At 44.6% G+C, this 23,833-nt stretch overlaps 1 protein-coding gene across 2 annotated transcripts in view; it reads right to left on the bottom strand.

Moving 5' to 3' along the window:
* AGBL1 (AGBL carboxypeptidase 1) overlaps positions 1-23,833 on the bottom strand; it is a 1,577,225-nt gene that overhangs the window by 1,436,575 nt on the left and 116,817 nt on the right. For both annotated transcript variants that reach the window (XM_073653286.1, XM_073653285.1), the window contains exons 2-3: positions 4,326-4,389; positions 1,641-1,787 (exon numbers count right to left, since the gene is read on the bottom strand). In XM_073653286.1, the coding sequence (XP_073509387.1) occupies positions 1,641-1,787; positions 4,326-4,389 (211 nt within the window). The remainder of the gene's footprint in view (positions 1-1,640; positions 1,788-4,325; positions 4,390-23,833) is intronic.

Consider the following 23,833-nt stretch of genomic DNA (forward strand, 5'->3'; position numbering starts at 1 on the left):
TAGCCGGTTTGGCTTACTGTTGTCATATACTTGTCCTTTTGACATAAACATGGGACCAAGGTTGTTGTCAAATGCAAACGGCAAAAATAACATTTCCAGAATGTCAAGATTTACTGTATTTGTATTCATATACACCTCCATGTAAGCAGAAAACTTGCATAAATCCCTATTAATATAATGTATAGATGAGATGCATGTAAAATCTGCATTCATGCATGGAATGAATATTAACTCGAGTCATATTTGCAAATCAGGATAGACCACTAATATTTGAATGTGGGAGATCATATGGTTATGACTGTCCTTCATACTGCAGCTCAGGCCTAGTCAACTGAACGCTACAGTTTCCCTTTCTTCTCCATCCCGGCATGTTTGTCAGGCTTGTCAACCTTTTTAGCACTTAGAAGAAGCAATTCTACAAAAAATGTTCTTGAATGTATAATCAATAAAGAAAATGTGCATTTTTTTACAAGTGCTTTCTCTAGTGTTACTGTATAGTTGTGATGTAGAAAGCATATATGTATTCATTGATGAGGATTTTGGGTAGGTTTCGCTAAAACGTCATCATCCCAGAGATTCTACAATGGACGCCTCTCAGGATTTTTCATACTTACTCAGGCACTGACCTAACCTTCCAGCCTGGTGCCCATTTGGCTCTATGTCTCCAGCTCCTTTCATTGGACACATGAGGGTTCTGCCACAGTGTTCTATCTCTCCAGTCTTAAAAAGGGTTCTTGCAGGTAACAATATTTTGTTTTCTAAATGTCAGATGGGCCTTACACCTACCTTCGCTCCAGCATCTATAACAGGGCCCCGCCTGATTTAGTTGACTAGTTTAACTCTTAAAGCGTAATTGTAATTTTAATTTTTATTTCATAAATCAATAGTATATATGAAAATAAGCAACTTTATAATATATCTTATCAGAAAAATCTGCTTCTGTCCTCCTAGATTGATCTTTCACTCTTAATTCATGGGTAAAATTTAGTGAAGACAGATTTTCCCATTATTGAGATAGGAGATGATAGTTGGTGTCATAAAGTTGTATGGAGAGGGGATGGTGGGGAGTAGGGAGTCCAAAGTTTGGTTCTGGTACCAGAACTGTACCCAAATTTGAACCAGAACCCGAACCCCATTGAAAACCATGGGGACCTGAACTTTGGAGCAGGAAAATTCTGTCTCTTTTTCTCTCTCTCCTCCCGGACTTTTAAGTTGAAGTTCGCTCATCTCTAGTTTTTACCTCTATCCAGGAAAATATGACTATAATACAGTACAAATATCTATAACATTTCTGGCATAACACAGATAAAAGTATATTATCCCACACTATAACCATGAGCAATCTGACCACTGAAAATAAATTTACAGTAATGTTATCCACACTATTACTATACAGTTGAGAGATCTAAAATTAACTGCTCTAATGCCAATTATTGGGAAAGTTATAACTATACTATTTGCATATCTTTCCTGCTCAATAAATTGATCATTTCAGCTAATGAGGTTATATCTATCCATGAAAAAATGCATGTTTATATCTGAATGCTCTATGTAGTATAAAGTTGGTTTGATTCATTACAATATGAAAAGTACTGAAAAGGACTGATAGATGAATATAAAGAATCCCACAGATACAGTACCTCTCTGGCCTACCTTGACCATCAGGCGAAGGAGGGGTAATAATAGACTATAGTCAAGGGAATCTGATCTTGCACAATTTACCAGGGTTTGAAGAAGGGCTTCACTACCACCCTTGGATATCATGTAATGAATCCTGCGGTGAGTTCCTGGAAGAATAAAACATGGAGAAAAAAAAATTATATTTAAGGTTCTGTTCAGATGAGAGCTAAATGTTTAAAAGTATAAAATCATTGTAAAGATAGGAGTGTCAGCAGACAGCTCCTGCACCCAAAGTTTTTTTCAGCTTTCATCTCATGGCAGTCAGTGTGGTGGGAAGATTTATACAGCAGAGCTGAGGTATATCTCATTACAAACACCTCTGCAGCTGTCACTCTAGTGTATCTCCTTCCCATCACACTGACTGCCATGAGATAAAAGCTGAAAGGTGTTCTCAATTACACTCATCTCTGCTCTGCTCCCATCACTTTGTATTAACATACAGCTCTGTGGTGAGATCAGAGAGAAGAGCAGACTGTTTGTCATTACATGTTTCATAGCGAGAAAGCTGCTCTAATTTATAGTGGGGGCGTGCTTTTTTTTTCCTGTATGTTACTACCTGCTTATCATTGGTCATCTTCATGCAGGGGAAGAAGTACATGCCCCCAGCAATCACTCTCTGGTAGTGTCCAGTTTAACTATAATATAAATTACAACCTAAATTCTACAAGCTAATATCTCTGCAACAGAGAGGAGAAATTAAAAAATAAAAACTATTGTATACACCTTTGTTATTCCATGATGTGTCCAGTTTAAGATACTCAAACTAGTTAAAGATCATCTTTAAAAATGCATCAAAGGTAATGTCGATGACATTACTTATGACATCATCACTGCTATTTCTGATTATACTACAACTATGATATTACAGATGATGTAACCTAATTATCATACTTATCATAATTAACAAATCATAACATAACACCAGCTTTGCGATGTCATCCGTCCTTAAAGGGAACACAGGCAATTGAAATGAAGTGTCCTTTTATGTTGTCATCACCTGTGATATCGTCACACCAATATTGTTATTTATATGTAGAAAAACATGGGGTCGGCACTGCTCCCATTCACATCCTGTATATTTCAGCAGCAATGGTTATAGTATCAATATTTAGGAACAAACAAACCTACTTGATGGTGCTCACCAAGAAAGAGTCCAAATTGTGCCAATGTAGAAAGAAGATGAGGCACTCGCCACTGCGCGTTTAAAATTTAGCTTTATTGCAGCTCCATACAGAGATTGGGAAACAAAAGTGTTTGACAGTCATTTCGTCGTAAAGTCACGCTTTCTCTGAGCCTACAAGCCATTTCACGTGAGAGTCAGGCTTCCTCTGAAGGCTCAGAAGAAGCATGGCTTTCATGCAAAACAGTTGTCAGCCACTTTTGTCTTCTCAAACTCTGTATAGACACGCAATAAAGCAAAATTTTAAATATGAAGTGGCCCATCTTCCTTCTTCATTGCTAACATTGTTATGTCATTTAATGTATATACACTATTTCTACAATCAAAATTATTTTCTACAATTAGAACAATTTTCTACTAGAAATATAATTCCAATTATTATGAGTATCTTGCAGAGTATACCTTCTGCTCTCTTGATGTCTTTAGAATGGAGTCAAGTTGTCATACAGTACGTATTGTGACCAGTTGAGTCACTGGTATTACATGCCAGGGGAGGTATGTGTCACTCAGGATGCTCTCCTGTGTGAATTAAGACCTACTTAATTTCTGCCAGCATGTTATGTGCTGAGAGTTTGCTCTTTAAAAGGGTGTGGTTTTATGGGAATGACGTAGAGATGGGAGGGAAGTCATTCCCCATACCTCCCCATCAGGGTGTGACTGAACAGGGTTTAAATGTTCAGTCAGTTTGTTTTCCTGTGTGGAGTGTGTGGTCTGGAGATTGAAGTCTCCAGGCTGTGTGTGGTTGATGCCAGAGAGCAACACTGGAGGACTGGTGTTGTTGAAACTTCACAAGACTATCTGCAGCCGGCAAAGGCCCTGCTGGCTAGAGGACTCTTTTATAGTTTATCTTTTGATTTTTGGTTAACCCCGAGAGGGACTGTTTATTTTTATGGGACGCTGCTGGAGTTTATGCCGCACAATAAACTCGCAGGAAGTTTACCCAAACCGTGTTTCCTGTGTCTACCTCCGGAGAGCCAAGCAAGTCGCTTTGCCACAGTATGGAAAGATTTCCTAATGTATGGACAGCTAATTCCTATATTGATACTTCTGAGAAGGTGTGCAAAAAATCTAAATATGATATAATAATTAAACAAATTAATTAATAAACTAATGAGGAGAACTAGAGAGAACTCCGTTATATGCCCTGTAAAGTTTTACGCAGCAATGTTCTTACTTATATCCAGGAACAAAATGCAATATTTTCAATGCTGCAAAAATATTCCACGCTTGAAAATGATGTAGTCATTAAAAGGTTAATAACCCTTTGTAAAACAACTCTGAGTTTGGCTCAGACATTGTGGGAACCTATTTTTGTTTAGGTTAAAAGAAAGCACAGTCTATTGGAATCATTATCTTTAGTGTAGGGAGTGCAGTTGTTTCATATTGCAAGTAATGTGTTTTTACAGCCCTATCATTTCTAAGAACATCAGCTGCAATAAAATACTAATGCAGTGCGGTCACTTACCAGCAGACAGCAATTCACTTAATACACTCAGGATATTCAGGGTTACATCTTTTTCACATGAGTTCTGTTATAAGAAGAAAATAGACATTACATTTACCTTCTGGGACCTAGGAAATGCCAAGCAAGAAAAGCCACAGGAAAGAAATGGCTTATGTTTTTTCAATAACTTCTAGTAATCAATTTCTTATTCAATATTCTCTTTACTTTTTGTATATTCAGGTTTTACTATTGTATGCTGCTAGTTTAACCCTTGAGGCTTTTGATCATTTCAGCTGCTTCCTTCAAGAAAAGAAGCAGGGACATAAAAACAGAAAAAAGACCACTGCACTCCAATGTATCTCAAAGAAATGTGGTTTTATTCACCAAAACATGTAACTAATACATTTCTTTAAGATTCAACAAAGTTTTGCATCAGCTAAGTGAGTTCGATAATAGGGATGTTGACTGCTATGATCCACTCTGTAGAGAGGAAGAGGTCTTGAACTCTAGTGCACCTATTGGAAGGATCAATCCTAAAAGTCAATAGGAACCCTGAGCCTTGCCATATGACTTAGAATAAAAGTCAAACCAGAATCTCAGTTTTCAGACATGGTGTTTTGGGATATTGCCTCTCATTAGTGCAAAGCAAGAGATCTAATTTGGATGTATTAGAGGCTTCTGACTGGGATCTAAGGGGTAACGTTTTGCCTTGTGAAGAGTGAAATGCTTGGCATTCCAATGTGAGGGGGCTTATAAGCCATGCAATGTTCCTCTGGGAAATTAAATATGGAAATTGTCTCTTCAGAGAGTAAGAAGACTTTCTGTGCTCAATGAGGACGCACCTTTGGGTGTATAGAACATTGCACTTTGGTCATGATATATCGATGACATTTTCAACATATGGAAGGGTGGCACCTTGGTAATCTCCAGTTTTGTGCAGAATCTGAATGAAAAGAACGTAGGTCTACATTTCACATTTGAGATCCACAAGGATAGGCTTCCATTTCTAGATGTTCTAATTGAGAGAACACTGGGGAAGCACTGGTGACCCAAACATACAGGAAACCCACTTCTATTAATTTGCTGTCAATACCTAAGAATTCGTAGAAACTGCTCTGCTGATACCACTTTCAGAGGACAAGTTGGAGTTCTTACATCTAGATTCTTGGAGAGAGGGTATCCAAAAAAGGATCCTCAATGAGGCATTTATGTGTGCTAATCAGTAGTGTTGAGCCACCCCCGTAGTGTTCGAGTTCGGTTCGGTTCGTCGAACACCCGTGTGTTCGCCGAACTGTTCGTCGAACTGTTCGTCGAACACCTTCGAACACCGTTAAAACCAATGGCAGGCAAACAAAAACACATAGAAACACATAGAAAACACCTTCAAAGGTGTCCAAAAGCTGACAAACTGCTCAGAAGACACAACTAACACATGGAAAAGTGACAAGTACATATAGTCATGCGAAAAGAAAAGAGGTGGAGGAGTAAAAGGAGGGGGAGACACAGATATAGGCATGTCATGCCCTTCTAAAATCCAAAAAGTGAGAAGCCGAGACGGCCAGTCCGCTCCTGCCCGTGCCACCTCCGTGTCGCCGGGTTTGTACCAGAGCCGCGGTGAACCCTGACGGCCAGCCCCCCTCTCCCAATACTGGTGCCTGTCCGCTGGTGGGTCGAGAGAGCCCCCCTGTGGTGGAGGCAGCTCTAAGCTTTTTAATTTAAATTGTCCCTCTAATTTGAATGAATACACTTTAAATCCATTTACAAGGATCTATTGGAGGGCAAGTCTCATGCCAGCAGCCGCGTAATTCCAGCTCCAGTAGCGTCCACTAAAGCTGCTGCAGTTAAAAAGCTTTTATAAGGATCGAGCTCGGCTGTCCACCGCAAGGCATCCTAGTGCCAGTCCCAGCCCCTATGCCTTGGGGTGCCTCCTGATGCTCTTCACTGAGTATCCCGTGGTCCCGAAGCATTTCCTTTGAAAAAATTAAGTGTCCAAACTACAGGTGGTGTAGCTTGCTTAACAGCCGGGATAATCCGCTGACTAGCAGACACTGCTACTAGGCACAAAGTATTTCCTGGGCTAGATGCAGTTAAAAATTTGTAAGTAGATACTCTCGTTGGATGCTGAGAAAGCATTCCATAGAGTCTCCTGGCACGCCATATATGATTCTCTTAAAAAGCTTGGGGTAGGGGTCTAGGGGACCATTTTATAGCCAAAATCACGGCCCTGTATCACAATACGTCACCTAGGCTGAAGATAAATGGAACTGTAGCACCGAGGGCTCGGTTGCTACAGACGTATTGCACCTCACTCAGAGGTGTGATATCTCACTCTCAGATAAGGATGGAGTGTGGATCAGGACCCGACACCTGCATGCATTACACCACATTGCCGTGGGGCAGGGCGACCAATATGCCCCTGAGATGGGCACGACAGTCCCTGTCCCTGGCTGGAGTGGGGGGAGGGAACACTGAGGAAGGGGAACCCTGCAGTGCAGGAGCAGGGAGGAAGCAGTTCCTGGGTGCATTGAGAAGGGAGTATAAAAGGTGGGCACCATCTTAGTTCAGTGCAGAGAAGTCTGAGCAGAAGTGGCAGGGAGCAGGGGCTCTGCATGAGCTCTGCTCTGGAGGCGGGCCTAGTAACAGAGGCCCAGGCCTGCAAGAGGGAGAAGGAAGGAAGAGGAGCGGAGAAGGCTCCAGGAACGAGGAATGAAGGGATCCCAGGGGTGCGGACGGGCGAGTCGCCACCGCACGCCCGAATCCACCTGCGTGGAGGGGTCAGGCCAAAGGGGGAGACCGGTCCCCGAACTAGTGGAGGCAGGAAACGACCCTCAGCTAGAAACCGGAGGCTCTGACATTTTATGTGGCGCAGCCCCTTGCTCCACCCGCTAGGAAGGCACCACATAGGGTCAGGGAAACTGGCGCCAAGTTTACCAAGAGGAGGCCCGAGGCAGCCGGACAGAAGTGTTGGTAAGAAAGGCCAGACAAAGGACACACAAAGGGGGTCCTGTGAAGCGCTCCAAAGTTATCTGAGAGTTGTCTGAGCCCCTCACCTGGTGAGCACAGTACGACGTGGGCAGCCGTTACCTGCAGACGTGGTCTGGATAATAAGAACTGTGAGTAAAGGCCCTGAACTGCATCACTGACTCCGTGTCATTACTGCTGCTGCCCTGCACCATCACCCCCATCCTCCGCATACACTGCCCTGAGGCTATACTCCTCCCGTGGGGAGTTATGCTACGCTCTGCTGCACCCACAACACCAGCCTTAGCGGTCTGCCCTGTAGCGGTGGTTCACTCTGACCGCAATCCACGGGTGGCGTAGTCGGACAGTTAAACATCAAAACCACATAAATAGTTCCGCCACTGGTTTGACCGCCCTGAGCCACGGAACCGGATCGCCGCCACGAAGACTACAACCACCAGCATCCACCAAAAAGGGTCCGGCTCCGGGTGTCCCAAGGCCCAGGGGGTGCGTCAGAACATTTTCATCACCTTTCACAATCACCAATGGGACAAGGCAGGGATGTCCTCTGTCCCCTCTCTTATACATCCTAGTGACGGAGCACCTGCTCTCATCAATTCGCCATAACCCCAATATTAGGTGGATTGAGGTGGGAGGCACCGAGTACAAGTGCTCTCTATTTGCTGATGATGTCCTAGTATATATCACTCAATCACATATATCCATCCCTGCTGTTATGGCTGAAATAGATCACTTTGTTACATGGTAAAATTTTAAAATCAATGCAGCGAAGTCTGAGGCCCTCGATGTCTCCCTCCCTAAATCCATATAGGATTCCATCCAGTCCAACTTTCCCTTTGCCTGGCCCTCACAGGGTATCAAATACATAGGAATTCCTATTCATAGAGACCTCTCCCATCTATGTTATCTTAATTTTGGGCCCTTTATTGAACAATTCCATACAGACCACGGTTGGCAAGTTAGAACTGTAAGATTCACTACGTGAACCACTGGTGTTTTGTGGAAAAGCACATGTACACCGCGTTCCAAATTATTATGCAAAAAGTGTTTAGGAGTGATAAGGGAAGAATTTGTTTGTTTGTCAGTTAAACTCATTGATGGTGATGTGTGTCAGGGCTCTTTATATCACTGTAAGCAATTGCAGACACCTGTGCTAATTAGTTTGGCAGGTGTGTCCAATGAAAGGCAAGACTACTTAAGAAGGCTCTCTCACATTATTAAGCAGCCTACATTTTCTGCCAAAATGGGAAAGAAAAAGGATGTGTCGGCTGCTGAGAAGCAACAAATTGTGGAGTGTTTAGGTCAAGGCATGACTACAATCAACATTGTGCGATGATCAGGATGAAGTGTCTTGGCAATCAAGAAGTATGTAGCTGATTCACAGTACACACGTGTGCGTGCTGATAAGGGCAAATTGAGGACTCTTTCCTACAGGCAATTACGTCAGGTTGAAAGAGCAGCGGCAAAAAAGCCTTGTCATAGCAGCAGACAAGTTTTTGAAGCTGCTTGTGCCTCCAACGTCCCCCGAACAACAAGATGCAGGGTCCTTCAGAGGTTTGCAGCTGTGCATACGCCATCCTGTCGACCTCCTCTATCCACTTCACACAAGCAGAAACGGCTCCAGTGGGCCAAACATTACATGAAGACTGATTTCAAAACTGTTTTGTTCACGGATGAGTGCCGTGCAGCGCTCGATGGTCCAGATGAATGGAGTGGAGGATGGCTGGTTGATGGACACCCCACGCAAACACGGCTACAGCGCCAACAAGGAGGAGGTGGAGTAATGTTTTGGGCTGGAATCATGGGGAGAGAGATTGTCGGCCCCTTTAGGATCCCTGAAGGCGCTAAAGATGAACTCCATAATGTATGTGGATTTTCTCAAACAGCACTTCCTGCCATGGTTCAAGAAGAAGAACCGTGTATTTCACAGCAAGATCATTTTTCTGCATGATAATGCACCATCTCATGCTGCACATAAAACATCTGCATCTCTGGCTGATATGGGCATAAAAGGGGACAAACTTATGGTGTGACCCCCATGCTCCCCTGACCTCTACCCCATTCAGAACCTTTGGAGCATCATTAAAAGGAGTGTCTATGATGGCGGGAGGCAGTTCACATCTAAGCAACAGCTCTGGGAGGGTATTCTGTCCTCATGCAAAACAATTGAAGCAGAAACCATCCAAAACCTGACAAATTCAATGGACGAGAGAGTTCAGAAGCTCCTTTCGAACAAGGGGTCCTATGTGAAAATGTAACATCACCTAGAATAAAGTTTTGAGTTGAAAACTGTTTGATTTCAGTTTCTAACAACCTGCTAATGCTTATAATTTCAAAAATGACCATTTTTTTGGTCTTTATTAAAATGAAAAGGTTGATCGAAAAGTTTGGGGGATCTAAGAGTGTGGCAACCCAGTAGTCATGATTACTTCGAATTCTGACAATATGAGGGTCATGCTGCAGGTAGTGCAGCAAGAAGGCACTTATGTGTCTTGCGCATCTCGGAGCCCCAAAATTATTTTCCGGGCTAGATGCAGCTAAAAATTATTTTTAATTTTAAATCTGGTGAAGCTTATTATAGATGGCCTAATAGGATCAGTGCTGCACACTGCTACAAAGCCCAAATTATTTTCCAGTCAAGATACAGATAAACATGATTAGTAATTTGAAAGCTTAAAATGGTTGGTAGGGTGATTTTAACCAATCATCAAGCTTTTACTCTCCCCAGGATGACACAGGGGTAGAAAAGTCGTTTCGGATCCATGATTTGTTCATCTTTATGAACGTGAGTCTGTCTACATTATCAGTGGAGAGCCACGTGCGCTTATCTGTCAGCACACCACCAGCAGCGCTGAACACACGTTCAGACAGAACGCTGGCTGCGGGGCATGACAAGATCTCCAAGGCGTAAGTGGCTAGCTCCGGCCATTTATCCAGATTGGAAGCCCAAAAAGAGCAAGGGTCCAGTGACACAGTCGTGGCTTCAATGTTTACTTGGAGATACTCCTGTACCATCGTCTCTAGGCGTTGACTATGTGTCAGACTTCTTGTCTCCTGTGGCCTTGCAAAGGATGGGCTAAAAAAGTGGTGAAATGATTCCGCAAAATTGATGTTACCAGCAGATACTGTGGTTCTGTTACGGTTTGAGTGCTGAACACTTGACGGTCCCACGGTTGGCAAGTTGGAACTGTGAGATTCACTACGTGCACCACTGGTATTTTGTGGAAAAGCACATGTAAGATTCTGCAACAGTCTCTGCTGATACTCCTGCATGCGTGCATCCCTTTCTATGGCAGGAATAATTTCTGCAAATTTACTTTTGTACCGGGGATCTAACAGTGTGGCAACCCAGTAGTCAGGATTATTTCTAATTCTCACAATTCGAGGGTCATGTTGCAGGTAGTGCAGCAAGAAGGCACTCATGTGTGTTGCGCATCCAGGAGCACCAAGTCCCTGTTGTGTTGGTGGCGAGGTAACAATCATGCTTCCTTCCTCTGTCCTCTCCCCCCAACCTCGCCAACAGAAATGTGATCAAGGTCTCCCTCATCTGATGAGTCTTCCATCAGTTCGTCCTCCACTCCTTCCTGGGCTCCTGCACCTTCCTCACTAGTTTGGCTGCTACCATGCGCCCTGGTAAAACCATCTCCCCCACCCTCACATGCCTGCCGCCTTGGTGCTGCCGACCGTCTGGACCTTGCAGATGTTAGCCCTTCCGCATACAACTCCTCCTCCTCTACTTCCTCCACCTCCTCTTGTGCCACCACCTGACTCCGAATTCTGTTTAACATGTGCTCCAGCATGTAAATCACCGGAATAGTCATGCTGATAATGCCATCGTCAGCACTAAACATCTTCGTCGCCATTTCAAAACTGTGCAGAAGGGTGCATAGGTCCCTGATCTGAGACCACTCCTCCAGCGTGATTTGCCCCACCTCTGAATCTCGTTGGCCCAGGCTATACGTCAGAACGTATTGCACCAGGGCTTGTCGGTGCTGCCACAGTCGCTGCAACATGTGCAGAGTTGAATTCCACCGGGTAGGCACATCGCATTTTAGCCGGTGAAGTGGCAGGCCCAACGACTTCTGTAGAGATGTAAGTCGCTGAGCTGCGGGATGCGAACGGCGGAAGTGAGCACACAGCGACCGTGCCCTCTGCAGAAGGCCATCTAGTCTGGGATAGTGGGCTAAAAATTGCTGGACAACCAGGTTCAACACGTGAGCCATACAAGGCACGTGTGTGACATTGCCCCGGCGAAGGGCCGCACCCAGGTTTGCAGCATTGTCGCACACGGCCTTCCCTGGTTTCAGGTCCAGTGGAGACAACCATTCATGAAATTGGTTCTCCAGAGCTGACCACAACTCCTCAGCTGTGTGACTCACATTTCCCAGACATTTCAATGTAAAAACCGCCTGATGACGTTGAGCCCTACTGCCAGCATAGTAAGGAGGTGTGCAGGATCCCTTCTGCGCAGTTAGAAAGCTTGTGGCATGACCAGACAGGCTTTGGGTGCAGGTGGAAGACCGAGAGGAGGTTGAGGAGGCAGAAGCAGTGGAGGAACTTCTGGATAAAGAGGATTGACGCACAACTCGTGGGGACGGCAAGACTTGGACAGCAGCCCCTTGTCCTGCTGTCACCATAGTTACCCAGTGCCCAGTCAGCGACATGTAACGCCCCTGTCCATGCCTACTCGTCCAAGTGTCTGTGGTGAAATGCACCCTGTCACACACAGAGTTTCTCAAAGAAGCGGTGATGTTGTGTGCGACATGCTGGTGGAGCGCAGGCACACCTTTCTTTGAGAAGTAGTGCCGACTGGGCATCTGGTACTGGGGCACTGCGACGGACATAAGGTCTCGAAAATCCTCTGTGTCCACCAGGCGGAAAGGCAGCATTTCTGTAGCCAAGAGCTTGCAGATGGTGAAATTCAACCTCTTAGCTTTCTCATGGCTAGGAGGAAATGGTCTTTTACTTGTCCACATCTGAGGGACCGAGGGCTGGCTATTGTGCTTAGACGGGGTTGATAAGGGTGTCCCCGGCAAACTGCCGGTCTGTGAGGAAGATGCAGGCGGACATGTTAGGTTGCCTTGATCCAAAGGTGGTGCTATCGATGTCGGACAGCGCTCAAGACCAGCTGGTGTTACCACCTCCAAAGAAAATGATGACCTGCCAATCACGCTGGCTGTTGCGGGTAAAGAGGTGGCAGGTCTGCGCCCCAAAACAGGTGTGACTGCTGTCCCCCCAGTCACAGAGGATGAAGAGGCCGCGGATGCACAAGATATGGCAGACGGTGGTTGGCCCGGCCGGCTAGGCTGCATTGTAGCACACTGAGCTTCCCACTGCAACTTATGCTTCATGTCCATGTGCCGGTTCATGCATGAAGTACTCAAACTATGTATTTTTTGGCCTCTACTTAGCTTTTGCTGACAAATGTTACAGATAACACGAGTTGGGTCATCTTTATCGATCTGAAAAAATGCCCAGGCTATGCAAGGCTTAGCACCCATGCGACCTGAAGAGCCACCACGACTTGTGGTGAGAGGCAGAGTTGTGTTTGAGGATGCAGTTGTTGACGTGCTTCCAGTACTACGTCTCTGTCCAGGAAGGCGCAACCTGACCTCGTCGTCACTAGCATCTTCCTCCACCTCCTCTGCTGACCTCATCTCTTGGCTGACTGTGGGTTGACAGTAAGTGGGATCTCCGACCTCATCATCATCACCCTGTGCGTTATCACACCCGTCGCCCTCAGAGCCAACCTGTTCCTGCCCTGACAAAAAACTAAAGTTGTCGCTCCAATCAGGTATTTGAGTCTTATCATCGTCTTCCTCATTGTCTCCACCAACAGGAGTTACAGTTTGGGAATGAGGGTCTACATTATGGTCAGAACCTTCTGCGTCTGGTCCTGGATCTGACTCATAAAGATTCTGGGCATCAGTGCAGATCATTTCCTCGTCTGGATTCACAGAAGCGCTGGAGTCGACCTCTGATTCCCAGGCTATAGTATGAGTAAACTGCTCTGCAGACTCAACCATCTGTTCTACCTCATACTCAGACGGGCAGCTGGAGATTTGGGAGCTGTGAGGAAACAAGTGCGATTTGGGTGACACCTTTGAGGACTGGAGTATTTGTGATGTTGAAGTTGATGTGGAGGAGAGCCCACTTAAAGGAGCACTTGATATCCGTTGAAGCACCTGCTGTTTTTGTGCCTCATCTGGAATTTGTAGCGATTGGCGTGGCCGTAAGAAAGGGATCTTATCACATTGTCCGCTAAAAGAAGTAGACATTTTAGTTTGGCTGGAAGATGGTCTTTCTTCTGCACCTACCCCACGGACACAACCTTTTTTCCCCTTCCCAACACGCTTATTCCCCTTTCCACCAGCAGCAGGCCTTTTTCCACTCATTTTGGTGGTTAACTAATTCACAACTCTGGAGTTGTTTGCACAAAAAAACAATGGATGGTAACCGAGCAGAGCTGAGTGGCCAAACTGTGGTATTAGGCCAAAACTATTGGCTGGGTTAGATGCAGAAAAAAATTATTTTTAATTTGCAACCTGATGGAGGTCAGTATAGATGGACTAATAGACCAAGTCCCACACACCGCTAGAAGCCCAAATATTTTTTCACAGCTAGATGCAGAAATTTTTTTTATTCAATTTGCAACCTGATGGAGGTCAGTATAGATGGACTAATAGACCAAGTCCCACACATGCTAGAAGCCCAAATATTTTTTCAGAGCTAGATGCAGAAAAAAATTATTTTTAATTTGCAACCTGATGGAGGTCAGTATAGATGGACTAATAGACCAAGTCCCACACACCGCTAGAAGCCCAAATATTTTTTCAGAGCTAGATGCAGAAATTTTTTTTATTCAATTTGCAACCTGATGGAGGTCAGTATAGATGGACTAATAGACCAAGTCCCACACACTGCTAGAAGCCCAAATATTTTTTCAGAGCTAGATGCAGAAAAAAATTATTTTTAATTTGCAACCTGATGGAGGTCAGTATAGATGGACTAATAGACCAAGTCCCACACACCGCTAGAAGCCCAAATATTTTTTCAGAGCTAGATGCAGAAAAAAATTATATTCAATTTGCAACCTGCTGGAGGTCAGTATAGAAGGACTAATAGAACAAGTCCCACACACTGCTAGAAGCCCAAATATTTTTTCAGAGCTAAATGAAGAAAAAAATTATTTTTAATTTGCAACCTAATGGAGGTCAGTATAGATGGACTAATAGACCAAGTCCCACACACTGCTAGAAGCCCAAATATTTTTTCAGAGCTAGATGCAGAAAAAAATTATTTTTAATTTGCAACCTGATGGAGGTCAGTATAGATGGACTAATAGAACAAGTCCCACACGCTGCTAGAAGCCCAAATATTTTTTCAGAGATAAATGAAGAAAAAAAATATTTTTAATTTGCAACCTGATGGAGGTCAGTATAGATGGACTAATAGACCAAGTCCCACACACTGCTAGAAGCCCAAATATTTTTTCACAGCTAGATGCAGAAAAAAATTATTTTTAATTTGCAACCTGATGGAGGTCAGTATAGATGAACTAATAGACCAAGTCCCACACACCGCTAGAAGCCCAAATATTTTTTCAGAGCTAGATGCAGAAAAAAATTATATTCAATTTGCAACCTGCTGGAGGTCAGTATAGAAGGACTAATAGAACAAGTCCCACACACTGCTAGAAGCCCAAATATTTTTTCAGAGCTAAATGAAGAAAAGAATTATTTTTAATTTGCAACCTGATGGAGGTCAGTATAGATGGACTAATAGACCAAGTCCCACACACTGCTAGAAGCCCAAATATTTTTTCAGAGCTAGATGCAGAAAAAAATTATTTTTAATTTGCAACCTGATGGAGGTCAGTATAGATGGACTAATAGACCAAGTCCCACACACCGCTAGAAGCCCAAATATTTTTTCAGAGCTAGATGCAGAAATTTTTTTTATTCAATTTGCAACCTGATGGAGGTCAGTATAGATGGACTAATAGACCAAGTCCCACACACTGCTAGAAGCCCAAATATTTTTTCAGAGCTAGATGCAGAAAAAAATTATTTTTAATTTGCAACCTGATGGAGGTCAGTATAGATGGACTAATAGACCAAGTCCCACACACTGCTAGAAGCCCAAATATTTTTTCAGAGCTAGATGCAGAAAAAAATTATTTTTAATTTGCAACCTGATGGAGGTCAGTATAGATGGACTAATAGAACAAGTCCCACACGCTGCTAGAAGCCCAAATATTTTTTCAGAGATAAATGAAGAAAAAAATTATTTTTAATTTGCAACCTGATGGAGGTCAGTATAGATGGACTAATAGACCAAGTCCCACACACTGCTAGAAGCCCAAATATTTTTTCAGAGCTAGATGCAGAAAAAAATTATTTTTAATTTGCAACCTGATGGAGGTCAGTATAGATGGACTAATAGAATGATGCTATGCCCAAAAGATTTTACTTCACTAGGTGCAGTAAAAAAATTGGTATTCTATACACAGGTGGTATATCTTGCAACACAGATAGGCTACTCCACTGACTAACACACTCTGCAATAGGCCAAAAAGGATTAGCTTTGCTAGATTCAGCCAAATGCTGTGAAAAAAACTTGCACAGCACTGGCACAGACCTGCCTGGCAAAAACTGATAGGAACTGATGTAACCTAGTCCTGAAAAGGACTCCAATTACAATTAGTCTTTACTCCCACAATCTATCTATTTAAGAGCACAGACCTGCTTGATAAAAGTCGTAGGAAATGCTGTAACCTAGTCCTTAAAAGGACTGCAATCACAACTATTCCCTACTCCCAAGCTATCTGTATATTTGTGCGAAAATTGGCTTGAAATTAACAAGGTATAGCGCACACAGCAACAGCGGTGCCGTCTAACACGCAGCTGCAGCAGTGAGAAAATGGTGGCGACGGGGAAAATGGCTTGGTCTTATAGGGCAAGGACATGTGACATACACTGCCAATCACACATGCCCTTGCTTGTGTGAAAAAAAGCACTTCGCTCCGTGTGTGCGCTGCTGATAGGCTGACAGATTGCACCTCCCCACTGCAAATGCGGGAAAGAGAAAAAAAAATGGAGATCTTCATTGTTCCTGCAGAGATCCATCCCCTGCCCCTCCCCCCGCCCCGCTGTACACTCAAACTGCGTATTAACATTAATTTTCATCATTACTGAGAAAAAATCCAGTTATGATTTTGGTGCGCGAACAGTTATCGAACATAACCTCGAACAGCCGAATTTTTCTCAAATTGTTCGTGTTCGCCGACCGGCTCGAACACCGCCCAAAACAGCTCGAATTTGAGATTGGCGAACAGTTCGAGTAGAACAACGCTCATCTCTAATCTCTACTAATCAGCACGATAGAACACAGTTATTGATTCCAACAAAAGAAAAAGAAAGTAATGAGAGACGTTTTATCACTACTTTCAATAATGACACCAATGAAGTTTGATCAATCCTAGCAAAATACTGGCCTATTCTCAAGATTGATAATGAAATAAAAGACTCTTGCCTCTCAACCCCAGATCACTTTTAGAAGGGTAGCTCATTAAGAGAGAGACTCATGCTTAGTCACTACACTCCTCCTCCAGGGTCATCCACATGGTTACCTACAGATATTACTGTATTCACAGATCATACACATAAAATCGCTGTTTATTAGTATACACTATTAGTGATGAGTGATGTTCGACTCGAACTGTTCGCCAATCTCAAATTCGGCGAACACAAACAATTTGAAAAAAATTCGCCTGTTCGAGGTTATGTTCGATAACTGTTCGTGCACCAAAATCATAACTGGATTTTTTCTCAGTAATGCTGAAAATTAATGTTAATACGCAGTTTTAGTGTACAGCGGGACAGGGGGAGGGGCAGGGGATGGGTCTTTGCATAAATAATGAAGATCTCCATCTTTTTTTCTCTTTCCTGCATTTACAGTGGGGAGGTGCAGTCTGTCAGCCTATCAGCAGCGCACACACGGAGCGAAGTGCTTTTTTTCACACAAGCAAGGGCATGTGTCATTGGCAGTGTATGTCACATGTCCTCGCCCTATAAGACCCAGCCATTTTCCCCGTCGCCACCATTTTCTCACTGCTGCAGCTGCGTGTTAGATGGCACCGCTGTTGCTGTCTGCGCTATACTTTCAGTGTTAATTTCAAGCCAATTTTCGCACAAATCTACAGATAGCTTGGGAGTAGGGAATAGTTGTGATTGCAGTCCTTTTGAGGACTAGGTTACATCATTTCCTACGACTTTTATCAGGAAGGTCTGTGCTCTTAAATAGATAGGTTGGGAGTAAAGACTAATTGTAATTGTAGTCCTTTTGAGGGCTAGTTTACATCAGTTCTTATCACTTTTATCAGGCAGGTCTGTGCTCTTAAATAGATAGGTTGGGAGTAAAGACTAATTGTAATAGCAGTCCTTTTGAGGGCTAGGTTATATCAGTTCCTATCACTTTTTGCCAGGCAGGTCTGTGCCAGTGCTGTGCAAGTTTTTTTCACAGCATTTGGCTAAATCTAGCAAAGCAAATCCTTTTTGACCTCTTGCAGTGTGTGTTAGTCAGTGGAGTAGCCTATCTGTGTTGCAAGCTACACCACCTGTGTATAGAATACAATTTTTTTTACTGCACCTAGTGTAGTAAAACCTTTTGGGCATAGCATCATTCTATTAGTCCATCTATACTAACCTCCACCAGGTTGCAAATTCAAAATAATTTTTATCTGCATCTAGCTCTGAAAAAATATGTTGGCTTTGGCTTGTAGCAGTGTGTGGAACTTGTTCTATTAGTCCATCTATACTAACCTCCTCCAGGTTGCAAATTCAAAATTATTTTTATCTGCATCTAGCTCTGAAAAAATATTTTGGCTTCGGCTTGTAGCAGTGTGTGGAACTTGTTCTATTAGTCCATCTATACTAACCTCCGCCAGGTTGCAAATTCAAAATAATTTTTATCTGCATCTAGCTCTGAAAAAATATTTTGGCTTCGGCTTGTAGCAGTGTGTGGGACTTGTTCTATTAGTCCATCTATACTAACCTCCACCAGGTTGGAAATTCAAAATAATTTTTATCTGCATCTAGCTCTGAAAAAATATTTTGGCTTCGGCTTGTAGCAGTGTGTGGGACTTGTTCTATTAGTCCATCTATACTAACCTCCACCAGGTTGCAAATTCAAAATAATTTTTATCTGCATCTAGCCCAGCCAATACTTTTGGGCTAATACCACAGTTTGGCCACTCAGCTCTGCTCGGTTCCCATCCATTGTTTTTTGTGCAAACAACTCCAGAGTTATCAATTAGTTAACCACCAAAATGAGTGGAAAAAGGTCTGCTGCTGGTGGAAAGGGGAATAGGGCTGTTGGGAAGGGAAAAAAAGGTTGTGTCCGTGGGGTAGGTGTTAAAGCAACAGTAACATCTGCAGAAGAAAGACCATCTTCCAGCAAAACTAAGATGTCTACTTCTTTTAGCGGACAATGTGATAAGATCACTTTCTTATGGCCACGCCAATCGCTACAAATTCCTGATGAGGCACAAAAACAGCAGGTGCTTCAAGGGATATCAAGTGCTCCTTTACGTGGGCTCTCCTCCACTTCAACTTCAACATCACAAATACTCCAGTCCTCAGAGGTGTCACCCCAATCGCACTTGCTTACTCACAGCTCCCAAGTCTCCAGCTGCCCGTCTGAGTATGGGGTAGAACAGATGGTTGAGTCTGCAGAGCTGATTACTCATACTATAGTCTGGGAATCAGAGGTCGGCTCCAGAGCTTCTGTGAATCCAGACGAGGAAATGATCTGCACTGGTGCCCAGAATCTTTATGAGTCGGATCCAGGACCAGACGCAGAAGGTTCTGACCATAATGTAGACCCTCGTTCCCAAACTGTAACTCCTGTTGGTGGAGACAATGAGGAAGACGATGAGGAGACTCAAATACCTGATTGGAGCGACAACTTGAGTTTTTTGTCAGGGCAGGAAGAGGTTGGCTCTGAGGATGACGGGTGTGATAACACACAGGGTGATGATGACGAGGTTGGAGATCCCACTTACTGTCAACCCACAGTCAGCCAGTCGATGAGGTCAGCAGAGGAGGTGGAGGAGGATGCTATTGATGACGAGGTCAGGTTGCGCCTTCCTGGACAGAGACGTAGTACAGGAAGCACGTCAACAACTGCATCCTCAAACACAACTCTGCCTCTGACCACAAGTCGTGGTGGCTCTTCAGGTCGCATGGGTGCTAAGCCTTGTATAGCCTGGGCATTTTTTCAGATCGATAAGGATGACCCAACTCGTGTTATCTGTAACATTTGTCAGCAAAAGCTAAGTAGAGGCCAAAAAATACATAGTTTGAGTACTTCATGCATGAACCGGCACATGGATATGAAGCATAAGTTGCAGTGGGAAGCTCACTGTGCAACAATGCGGCCTAGCCGGCAGGGCCAACCACCGTCTGCCACATCTTGTGCATCCACGGCCTCTTCATCCTCTGTGACTGGGGGGACAGCAGTCACACCTGTTTTGGGACGCAGACCTGCCACCTCTTTACCCGCAACAGCCAGCGTGATTGGCAGGTCATCATTTTCTTTGGAGGTGGAAACACCAGCTGGTGTTCAACGCTGTCCGACATCGATAGCACCACCTTTGGATCAAGGCAACCTAACATGTCCGCCTGCATCTTCCTCACAGACCCGCAGTTTGCCGGTGACACCCTTCTCAACCCCGTCTAAGCACAACAGCCAGCCCTCGGTCCCTCAGATGTGGACAAGTAAAAGACCATTTCCTCCTAGCCATGAGAACGCTAAGAGGTTGAATTTCACCATCTGAAAGCTCTTGGCTACAGAAATGTTGCCTTTCTGCCTGGTGGACACAGAGGATTTTCGAGACCTTATATCCGTCGCAGTGCCCCAGTACAAGAAGCCCAGTCGGCACTACTTCTCAAAGAAAGGTGTGCCTGCGCTCCACCAGCATGTCGCACACAACATCAACGCTTCTTTGAGAAACTCTGTGTGTGACAGGGTGCATTTCACCACAGACACTTGGACGAGTATGCATGGACAGGGGCGTTACATGTCGCTGACAGGGCACTGGGTAACTATGGTGACAGCAGGACAAGGGGCTGCTGTCCAAGTCTTGCCGTCCCCACGAGTTGTGCGTCAATCCTCTTTATCCAGAAGTTCCTCCACTGCTTCTGCCTCCTCAACCTTCTCTCAGTCCTCCACCTGCACCCAAAGCCTGTCTGGTCATGCCACAAGCTTTCTAACTGCGCAGAAGGGATCCTGCACACCTCCTTACTATGCTGGCAGCAGGGCTCAATGTCATCAGGCGGTTTTTACTTTGAAATGTCTGGGAAATGTGAGTCACACAGCTGAGGAGTTGTGGTCAGCTCTGGAGAACCAGTTTCATGAATGGTTGTCTCCACTGGACCTGAAACAAGGGAAGGCCGTGTGCGACAATGCTGCAAACCTGGGTGCGGCCCTTCGCCGGGGCAATGTCACAAACGTGCCTTGTATGGCTCACATGTTGAACCTGGTTGTCCAGCAATTTTTAGCCCACTATCCCGGACTAGATGGTCTTCTGCAGAGGGCACGGTCGCTGTGTGCTCACTTCCGCCGTTCGCATCCCGCAGCTCAGCGACTTACATCTCTACAGAAGTCGTTGGGCTTGCCACTTCACCTGCTAAAATGCGATGTGCCTACCCAGTGGAATTCAACTCTGCACATGATGCAGCGACTGTGGCAGCACCGACAAGCCCTGGTGCAATACGTTCTGACGTATAGCCTGGGCCAGCGAGATCCAGAGGTGGGGCAAATCACGCTGGAGGAGTGGTCTCAGATCAGGGACCTATGCACCCTTCTGCACAGTTTTGAAATGGCGACGAAGATGTTTAGTGCTGACGATGCCAGTATCAGCATGACTATTCCGGTGATTTACATGCTGGAGCACATGTTAAACAGAATTCGGAGTCAGGTGGTGGCACAAGAGGAGGTGGAGGAAGTAGAGGAGGAGGAGTTGTATGCGGAAGGGCTAACATCTGCAAGGTCCAGACGGTCGGCAGCGCCAAGGCAGCAGGCATGTGAGGGTGGGGGAGATGGTTTTACCAGGGCGCATGGTAGCAGCCAAACTAGTGAGGAAGGTGCAGGAGCCCAGGAAGAAGTGGAGGACGAACTGATGGAAAACTCATCAGATGAGGGAGACCTTGATCACGTTTCTGTTGTGCGAGGTTGGGGGGAGAGGGCAGAGGAAGGAAGCATGATTGTTACCTCGCCACCAACACAACAGGGACTTGGTGCTCCTGGATGCGCAAGACACATGAGTGCTTTTTGCTGCACTACTTGCAACATGACCCTCGAATTGTGAGAATTAGAAATAATGCTGACTATTGGGTTGCCACACTCTTAGATCCCCGGTACAAAAGTAAATTAGCAGAAATTATTTCTGCCATAGAAAGAGATGCACGCATGCAGGTGTATCAGCAGAGACTGTTGCAGAATCTTACATGTGCTTTTCCACAAAACACTAGTGGTGCATGTAGTGAATCTCACAGTTCAAACTTGCCAACCGTGGGACCGTCGAGTGTTCAGCACTCAAAACGTAACAGAAACACAGTATCTGCTGGTAACATCAATTTTGCGGAATCATTTCACCACTTTTTTAGACCATCCTTTGCAAGGCCACAGGAGACAAGAAGTCTGACACATAGTCAACGCCTAGAGACGATGGTACAGGAGTATCTCCAAGTAAACATTGAAGCCATGACTGTGTCACTGGACCCTTGCTCTTTTTGGGCTTCCAATCTGGATAAATGGCCGGAGCTCGCCACTTACGCCTTGGAGATCTTGTCATGCCCCGCAGCCAGCGTTCTGTCTGAACGTGTGTTCAGCGCTGCTGGTGGTGTGCTGACAGATAAGCGCACGTGGCTCTCCACTGATAATGTAGACAAACTCATGTTCATAAAGATGAACAAATCATGGATCCGAAAAGACTTTTCTACCCGTGTCATCCTGGGGAGAGTAAAAGTTGATGATTGGTTAAAATCACCTCACCAACCATTTTAAGCTTTCAAATTACTAATCATGTTTATCTGTATCTTGGCTGGAAAATAATTTGGGCCTTGTAGCAATGTGCAGTACTCATTCTATTAGGCCATCTATACTAAACTCCACCAGATTTAAAATTAGTAATCATGTTTATCTGTATCTTGGCTGGAAAATAATTTGGGCCTTGTAGCAGTTTGCAGTACTGATTCTATTGGGCCATCTATACTAAACTCCACCAGATTTAAAATTACTAATCATGTTTATCTGTATCTTGGCTGGAAAATAATTTGGGCCTTGTAGCAGTTTGGAGTACTGATTCTATTAGGCCATCTATACTAAGCTCCACCAACTTTCAAATTAATAATAATTTTTAGCTGCATCTAGCCCGGAAAATAATTTTGGGGCTCCTAGATGCGCAAGACACATGAGTGCCTTCTTGCTGCACTACCTGCAACTTGACCCTCAGATTGTCAGAATTCGAAATAATCCTGACTACTGGGTTGCCACACTCTTAGATCCCCCACACTCTTCGATCAACCTTTTCATTTTAGTAAAGAACAAAAAAATGGTCATTTTCGAAATTATAAGCATTAGCAGGTTATTAGAAACTGAAATCAAACAGTTTTCAATTCAAAACTTTATTCTAGGCGATGTTACATTTGCACATAGGACCCCTTGTTCGAAAGGAGCTTCTGAACTGTCTCGTCCATTGAATTTGTCAGGATTTGGATGGTTTCTGCTTCAGTTGATTTGCATGAGGACAGAATACCCTCCCAGAGCTGTTGCTTAGATGTGAACTGCCTCCCGTCATCATAGACACTCCTTTTGATGATGCTCCAGAGGTTCTCAATGGGGTTGAGGTCAGGGGAGCATGGGGCTCACACCATAAGTTTGTCCCCTTTTATGCCCATATCAGCCAGAGATGCAGATGTGTTATGTGCAGCATGAGACGGTGCATTATCATGCATGAAAATGATCTTGCTGCGGAATACACGGTTCTTCTTCTTGAACCATGGCAGGAAGTGCTGTTTGAGAAACTCCACATACATTATGGAGTTCATCTTTACCCCTTCAGGGATCCTAAAGGGGCCGACAATCTCTCTCCCCATGATTCCAGCCCAAAACATTACTCCACCTCCTCCTTGTTGGCGCCGTAGCCGTGTTTGCATGGGGTGTCCATCAACCAGCCTTCCTCCATTCCATCCATCTGGACCATCGAGCGTTGCACGGCACTCATCGGTGAACAAAACAGTTTTGAAGTCAGTCTTCATGTATTGTTTGGCCCACTGGAGCCGTTTCTGCTTGTGCACAGTGGATAGAGGAGGTCGACAGGATGGCTTACGCACAGCTGCAAACCTCTGAAGGACCCTGCATCTTGTTGTTCGGGGGACGTTGGAGGCACCAGCAGCTTCAAAAACTTGTCTGCTGCTATGACAAGGCTTTTTTGCCGCTGCTCTTTTAACCTGACGTAATTGCCTGTAGGAAAGAGTCCTCAA

This window comes from Phyllobates terribilis, unplaced genomic scaffold, assembly GCF_046119375.1.
Source record: "Phyllobates terribilis strain yellow unplaced genomic scaffold, ASM4611937v1 Scaffold_11__3_contigs__length_659146591, whole genome shotgun sequence".
Taxonomy (NCBI): domain Eukaryota; kingdom Metazoa; phylum Chordata; class Amphibia; order Anura; family Dendrobatidae; genus Phyllobates; species Phyllobates terribilis.